Source organism: Triticum urartu, chromosome 7A (assembly GCF_056163025.1).
Source record: "Triticum urartu cultivar PI428250 chromosome 7A, HENAU_Tu73, whole genome shotgun sequence".
Taxonomy (NCBI): domain Eukaryota; kingdom Viridiplantae; phylum Streptophyta; class Magnoliopsida; order Poales; family Poaceae; genus Triticum; species Triticum urartu.
This window is the reverse complement of record NC_141879.1, coordinates 249,143,228-249,151,665: the sequence shown is the minus strand read 5'-3', so window position 1 is coordinate 249,151,665 and position 8,438 is coordinate 249,143,228. Positions and strand designations below refer to the sequence as shown.

The following is an 8,438-nucleotide window of genomic DNA, read 5'->3' as shown; positions in this document are numbered from 1 at the left end:
ACTATTAATAATAACTTGATTAATAACAACCCCGGTTCAAAGATGAGATAAGTTGGTTGTGATCACCGTAAGGATCACAGGCCAAATATTGGTCGTGGTTGTGATCGCCGTAAGGATCACGGGCCAAATATTGGTCGTGGTTGTGATCGCCGTAAGGATCACGGTTTGAGACCAAGTATTGGTCGTGGTTGTGATCGCCGGAAGGATCACGGTGGTATCGAGGATACCGAGTTGTTGGATATTTGTGATGTTGTGCGAGAATCATGGGTAAAGATCAAGCTCCTTGTGGTCATTTAATGATTACTACGGTATTGTTTATACCAAGCTTGATTTGATCCTGAGATGATCGTGTGATGTCCGAGGTTGGTAAGTGCTGCGTGTGATGGTTACGAGATAACCCGAGCAGAATAATTGGCGCATGTAGTGTTATCATGTTGCATGCTAGTATCATCAGATTCATATGTTCATGCCATGCTCATATTGTTCTAGCGGTATCATGTTCATGTTGCCTTTGGATTCTTAGTGGCTATTATGATTATTTTCATGATGGTAGCTGGTATTATTTTGGGAGTACTACTTTGGATGTCATGTTGCTCATGTCATGTTGTTATGATGATCTCATGTTAATTCCTATTTAACTTGTAACTGCCATGATGTTGTTTGTCTTGAATGCTTCTGGTTTATTGTGAGCTTGCAAGTACATTCAATGTACTGACCTGGCGTGTCATGCCAGCTTGCAGGTCGTGTCTGGATTGCTTGACGGTTTGGTGTTGTTCCTGTGTTCGCGAGTTAGGATAAGTGTTCCAGCCAGAGTCCCTGCGGATTGGAGTCCATTACCACCGTCGTCGTTCTTCCGCTGCTAGTAGTTTTTCCCGCTGCTAGAGTTATTCCGCTGCTTCGAGTTGTTCTGTTGCTTGCATAGGGCAACTGAGGATGGCGTAGTGTCGCCGTGCCGATGTTATTCATTGTAATATCGGAAACCTTGTAGTCATATCCGTGTAATAATAGAAAGCTGGTTTGTTCTATGCTAAGCAGTGCCGTATTCCAGAAGACTTCTCCTCGATCTCTGGGCTGGAATACAGGGCGTTTCGGTTTCTCTGAGCCAGGGTGCCACAACCCTGTAGGACGAGCGGTAGTGGGAGCGGCACTAGGGGCGGTACTACCGCTGCTACTACCGCTCGGCGCTCTGTTCTCCCCTCTTGCCTCTATTTTCCTCAATAACTGTAGGAAGCGGTAGTACCGCTCCTGGAGTGATAGTACTGCTTGTGTGCGGGCTGAGAAGAGCATGACGATTGGATTTGTTCCCCGCTATAAAAGGGGGTCTTCTTCCTCATGAAGAACTACCTCTTCCTGCCCTAAACTCCATTGTTGCTCCAAAGCCCATTTTCACCCGATCTCTCTCCCTAGCCAATCAAACTTGTTGACTTTCTAGGGATTGGTTGAGAAGGCCCCGATCTACATTTCCACCAAGAGAAATTTGATTCCCCCACTAATCCCTTGCGGATCTTATTACTCTTAGGTGTTTGAACACCCTAGACGGTTGAGATCACCTGGTGGAAGTGTAGCCGATCTAGAGCGTTGTTTCTCAATGAAGGTGCGCATGATGATGACATATGATGATGTACATTTTGTGGTAGCTAGGGCTTGAAAATTGTTGCTGGCTTGCATATTTTGATGAGGTGGTATATACTAACTGTAGGACACGAAACAAAAAAATAATTGTAGCCCAGCCTTTGAAAGATGCTCATAAGAACAGTGTATCTGGGTATGTGTACATTCCATCTCTCTCTAAACACATTTGAAGCACCTAATGCCGAGATGCATCAAAAGAAAATACAGATTTCTTCCGGCACTTCTGTAATGGAGCAGTATCATGCTACACACAAACAATTGCACTCCGATCATAGACAGTGGATTTATTATTTAGCATGTTGGAAACACTAGCAGAGTAGCAGTAGCAGTGACGGTATCACAATGCACGGATTGTAGTGTCTCCATACACCGATTTCTGAACATCTAGCACTTACACATTTACATTTCCAGTATGATTCCTCGTGTCTAACAAAACGGTATCCGTCCAAACAAGCAGGAAACTCAAAAGATGAACGCTAAATTACTCAAAACGAAGAGACTCAGACGACAACAAGACCTGGCTTGCTAGCATGAGGAAGCAACCTTTTTAACGGTATATGCTTATCATGCGTTAGCAATCAGGCTTGCAGAAATCCCATATTGGGACGTTGCCAGTCAAACGGACGCCGTATTTGGTACAGGATGTTCCCAGATGAACTAGTTGTCAGACTTCGGAGGATCCTTCTTCTTCCCGTAAGTTAGGCCAGTGTCCTGGTGACATTACATGCAGTAGTAGATAAGGAATCAACTTGCAGAACCAGTTGATGGAATAGCTTGTTGTCTGGGTCTCAGGGATCTAGTGAAAGTGAAGATACAAAGGTTACCTGGGGGTCAGGAATTGGCCTCCGTTTCTCGACATAACGGTATGGATCCGAGGCAGCAGCTAAAGCAGCTCGTTCCTGTGAAAAAAGGCATATACCATTATCAACAGAGTGGAAAGAAAAATCACCAGATTAAACATAATAGTAAGAGTGGAGAAGCGTGAAATATCAAGATAACACTGCAGCAATTTGAAGTAATTTGGTGCAAAAACATCGGTGGATGAAATGGAACGAAAACAGACAACTCTATAAAAGAAAATTTCAGATAAAGAAAAGTAATAAGTACTAACTGCTTATCAGGATAGATGAGACATGAGTAACTGCTAGAACATTTGGTTCTTTTACTTGTAGATAAATAAGGGTGCCTTACAGGAGGATGAAATTCCTAAGTCACACTTTTGAATAGAACAAGTGACTGTTTAAAAAGGACAACACGCAGCAAGAGGCAATTCAGATTATCATTTTCAATATGGTGGATGCAAGAGCTGAACATAGCTGTCCCACTTTTATAAGAGCATGCCATTTATTCGCTCTATTTGGTTTGACAGTAATAATATTTCCATGAATGAAGTGTTTATCAAAATACATCATCAAATTATTCTTGTTGGAAGAAGGCCATATTAAGATTCACAAGTTTAACTTCCCAAGCAACGATAGCTCAACCATGTAAAATGTCATGACAGACACTAGCCGGCTGTAATTTCAATGGTGTTTCCTATGGTTTAAGTTTGGCAGATAAAATGAAGTTGACAATTAGTCAGTCCCTACCAAAAGCTAAGACAGCAGCATCAATTCCGAGCAAGCCAACGCACAGTTCCTAGAAGTAAACAACAAGCTCTTGATGCCAGCGCCTATACACGCATCATTTCGACAATTTCCTGGAATTAACTAAACGGGCTTGTAGAGATGTGGGCAACTGCATCTTACGGCGATCTCATCCGAGAAAGCGATATGTCCAGACCGATCCATCCAATAGAAGACAATCACAGCGGTAACAAGAATTAGCAAGGGGAAATCGACCTGCTGCTCCTTCTGGAGCTGGCGCGCGGGTCGGACCCAGAGGTAGTAGGCGAGGCTCCCGGCGACCGCCCAGGAGGCGACGTTGGTCCAACCGCGCACGCCGCCCAGCGCGTTCCCCACGAACGACCGCGCGCTCCCGACCCTCCGGCTCCACCCCTTCGCCGGCACCATCTCTAACGCTCTCCGAGACCCTCCCAGGCGGGTGGCGGCCTCTCCCCGAGCGCTTCCTCCTGCGTCGCCGCCGACTCCCGAATCTCTGACCCCTCTCGATCGCCTCTGTGTCTGGTATTGGTCCGCAAGAAAGGGAACGGAATGCTACTGCGCGATGTAACAGAGTGGACGGCCCATTTGACCTACAAAGTACTAGTTGGTCTAGAATTTACCAGACAAAGTCCATGAGAAGCCCAACTCGAGGGCTCAGACAGACACGCCAGTATGTAAAGCTTCCTAAATTGTCTCAAAAAAAAAATGTAAAGCTTCCTAAATCTCAAAATGATATGTCGGCTTGATCTTTCGGAGGTGTTCATAAAAATAGGGTGTGCGTGTGTGCATTCATAAGGATGAGTGTATGCGCATGTATATGAGCGCTTGTGTCTGTACCGATGTTTAAAAAAAACCGATGAGAGAGCCTCACCCAAAAAAAATAACTGATGAAGGAGCCCCTCAAGGGTCATTTGGACTGGGCTTAGAGCGTGTCATTTAGCGTGAGCTGCCGTCACGTGTCGCGCTCTGAGTGCTACCTTCAAATTTTATTGTTCTTTTCACATGTTTTCAGCTTTTAGATGTTTTTCTCGTTTTTTGGGCTTTTGGCCAGTCTTTCTTAGCTATTGGACAAAAAAATCGGAAATTTCTAAAAAAGAAAAAATGCATTTTTCTTTCTTTATTTTTCTTTCGCAAGAGGTATGAATTTGCTTCCGCTAGAGACACGGTCGTGCCTCTCGAAAAAGGAAAACACGTTTTTTTTACTTTCACGAGAGGCATGGCCGTAGTCAAAAACAAAAAAAAAGTGTTTTTTCCCTTTAGCGAGAGGCACGGGTGTGCTTCCGCGAGAGGCACGACCGTGCCTCTCAGAGAAAAAAAATGTCTTTTCTTTTCTTACTTTTGTGAGAGGCACGGCCGTGTTTCTTGAGAAAAAGAAAAAAAAATCTTCTGTGAGAGGTGTGGATTTGCTTCCACGAAAGGCATGGCCGTGCCTCACGAAAATGTACAAAAATAGACGTTATATTTTTTTCATTCGCAATAGGCACGGGTTTGCTTTCACGAGAGGTATGAATTTGTTTCAGAGAGGCATGGCCGTGCCTTTCGGAAACGAAAAATAATGTGCCTTTTTTCTCACGAGAGGCATGGGTTCATTTCTCATGGAGGCACAAATTTGCTTCCGCGGGAGGCACAGTGAAAGGAAAAAAATATGCTCCCGGTTCGTATTTTTGTCTAGTTTTTTGGTCTGGTTTTTTGTGTGAAGAAAAAAGTTCGTCAAAACATATTCACATGGGATCTAAATTTAAAAATCTCGACGCGAGGAATCCAATGATGAAAATTATTCAAGATTTGGACGCACAGCTTAAAAGATAAACGGTTTTGAATAAACGGATCTATCAAAAAAGTTGCGACAAAGTGACGCATATAGTGCGCCATTTTGTCGCAACATGAGGAGGTGGGAGTGACATTTGCAAAAATTGTATCTTAATTAGTGATTTCGCAAGATATATCATGGAACGCTGATTGTTTTCCCCTTCTCGCTTCATTAAATGGTCGGCCCGTTCGTTTGCTCGCTGCTTTCGATTAGTTCGTTGTTCCATTCTGTTCGTGTTTCTTTCTCATTCTGTTTTCTCTACTTCTTCAATTGTTTTTTTCTTCTGATTTTATTGCTTTTCATCGTGTTTTTTGTTTATTTACCAATCACTACAGTTTATCTTTTTATTCACCTGTTTTCTTTTGGGCTTTTTGCTTTGCTATAAATTTATTTATCTTTTTTGTTTCACCTTTTTCTTTCGGTTTCCTTTCATTCTTCTTTATAGTTTGGTTACCTTTGTTTATTTCTTCATTTTCTTTTGTTTTACTTTTTTCTATTTCTTTTTTTTGTGGATTATCATCTGTTTTATTTTTTGTTTAACACATGATAACTTATTTCAGTACACATTCAATAATTTTTTAATACATTGGAAATATTTTATTTTTGAAATACATGATTAACCTTTTTGAAAACCTATATAGTTTATGTCTATTATTATCATACACATTGTACATGTTTTGGTATATATCTAACAAATTTTAAAATAAACATTTAACATTTTTAATAAAAGTTAATCGTTATTGAATACATGGTCAGCATGTTTTCCGTGCTCATTTTAAAGTTTTCAAAATACTTGAATAACATTTTTGTACTTATACGATCAACTTTTTTTGAAAAATTCTCAATATTTTTTTCTATACACATTTAAGGTTTTTAAATGCCTGATTAATGTTTTTCAAATACAAGACTAACATTTGTTTAATATATTGTTAACATTTTTTCTATACACATTTTATATTTTCAAATGCTACATTCATAGTTTTCAAATACAAGATTAACATGTTTTGAATACATGGTCAACCTTTTTTATATAAACATTTAACATTTTCAAATGCTTGGCAAAAAAATTTGAATACATGATTAACTTTTTTTGGTAAATGGTTCACATTTTTGAATACAAGGTCATTTTCTATACAAATTTAACATTTTTCAAATGCTTGATTATAAACTTTCAAATACAAGATTAACATTTTTCTCAAAAGCTTGATTAACATTTTTAAACACATGATCAACTTCTCTCATACGCATTTGTAATTTTCTGTACACATCAGAACATTTTCTATATGGGCATTTTATCATTTTTCAAATGCTTGGATAACATTTCTTTCAAATATATTTTTCTTGTAACATACTCCCTCCGTAAAGAAATATAAGAGCGTTTAGATCACTACTTTACGAGGGAGTATTTGTTTAGAATATTTAGAATTATGAACAAGATTAATAAAAGGCCAAAATTAAAACAAAAAGTTGTGGCGTCCCGCGCGCCTGGTCCGGCGCGCCTCGCGCCTCCTTCAGGCGAGTCTTCCCTCGGTCTCGATAGAAGCAAGGTATAGCTGCGCCCAGGGACGAACCCAGAGCCCACTATGTCTTACTTTATGCGAGACAGTAGCTCAGCTCTACTACAAGGAGCCCACTACGAGCCAGGTAGACGTGTGGTTTTGTCACGCAGACCCCAAATACATGTTCTTTTACTATTGCTTATATTGTAAAAAATATAAATACATATATCTAAAAAAGAATATATTTATTTAAAAAAATGTTCATGTAGTGTAAAGAATGTTGTTGCAATTTTTAGAAAAGTGTTGGTATCATTCAAAAAAATGTTTGTGACATCTAAAAAATGTTTAAATGTCACACATTTCAATAAAATGTACATAAAAATATTATACAATTTATAGTAATGTTCGTGTAATCAAAGAATGTTACTACCTCTATTCCTAATTATAAGATTTTTTTCGATATTTCAATAAGGACTATATATGGACTAAAATGAGTGAATAAACATACCAAAACGCGTCTATATACATCCATTTTTTAAAAACATGCTAGAACATTTTACATTCTGAAACGGATGGATTACATTCTAAAAAATGTTCACTCATTTCAAAAATATGTTTATATAATATAAAATAATGTTTGCATGGTGAAAAAAACTGTATCATTCGAAAAAAATGTTTCATCTTGGATTAGAAACATGTTTAAAACATGTACAGAAAAATGTTCCAAACATGTATTTGGAAAATGTTAAACGAATGTAAAAAGATTTTTTAGATGTGTATGAAAATGTACAATGTGTATGAACTATATTTGAAAAAATATTAAGTATGCATAAAAACTATTCCTCATGTGTACAAAATATGTGCAAATGTGCAATTTGTATGAAAAGAATCAGACATGTGTTAAAAAAGAGGAAGAACAAAGAAAACTAACATAAAGAAAAACCAAAAAATAAAAAGGAAAACCCAAAGAAAATCAGAGTAGACCAATTGAAAACAGTGAAAAAAATGATAATAAAAAAACTCATGCACAGCTACAGTATTGGGTTCCCTACAAAAAAAAAGCTATAGTATTGGGCCTGCCAAGTAATGCCGCGATGTAGACAAGACCTATTACGACTGGCAACAGGCGAGAAATAGCATTTGCGACGAACGCCACCGTGCCGGTAGATTATCCGAACGGCTCCACAAGGTGATCAACGAAAATCTAGGGAACCACTAGAAAGGAAGGTGTCGGGATATCCACACTTGAAACTGGGGTATATGTCCCTCGTCGACTGACTTCCACCCGTGCACAGCCAAAAAATTGTAGGTAGCCCGTTTTGTCTTTTTGTATTAGAAAGAAAAGAAAACCCATTTCGACGAATACGAAAGGTAGAGGGGGAGGGGAAGGGAAGGGTAAGGTGACATCTTTGCTGTGAATTGAAACCCGTATGTACACCCCTTTGAGGCTTCGACAGAGGCTTGAAAAAATTCTACCGGCCTGGCGACATCAAACTCAACGGAATGCTCTGTTGGAGTTGGACAGTTGGAGGACCCATTGTCAACGGCCATCAACGGCAAGGTCACCCGTGGTTCATGCCTCCGGACCCCGGTGCTCATGTCATTGGGCCCTCGCGGGCCCGGACGCCTGGTCCGTCGGAGGACCACGGGCGAGGCCGAGACCGTTGCAGCAACGTGAGCCACTCATGCGAGGCATGCGTCACGTGCACCAACCACGCTGTCTGCACTTGTATGCATCTTGCCAATGGGCACGCAACGATGCGAGCAACAGGGGGCCAGCATCCCAATTCTCAAAACATGAGGATCTTTGGGCGGCAGCACGCACGCAGCTGTGATCCACAAGGTCCTCCTTATTGCATCTACAACCGAAATTTAGAGCAATTCCAACGGACC

General features: G+C 40.2%; 1 protein-coding gene across 1 annotated transcript; it reads right to left on the bottom strand.

Annotated features, from left to right (window-relative positions):
* Positions 1 to 1,890: 1,890 nt before the first annotated feature.
* LOC125522783 (subtilisin-like protease) lies at positions 1,891 to 3,791 on the bottom strand. The gene is made up of 3 exons (XM_048687814.2): positions 3,474 to 3,791; positions 2,457 to 2,531; positions 1,891 to 2,343 (listed from the first exon to the last, which is right to left on the bottom strand). The coding sequence occupies exons 1-3, from the start codon at positions 3,642 to 3,644 to the stop codon at positions 2,290 to 2,292; spliced, it is 300 nt and encodes a 99-aa protein (XP_048543771.1). The 5' UTR covers positions 3,645 to 3,791; the 3' UTR covers positions 1,891 to 2,289.
* Positions 3,792 to 8,438: the final 4,647 nt, after the last annotated feature.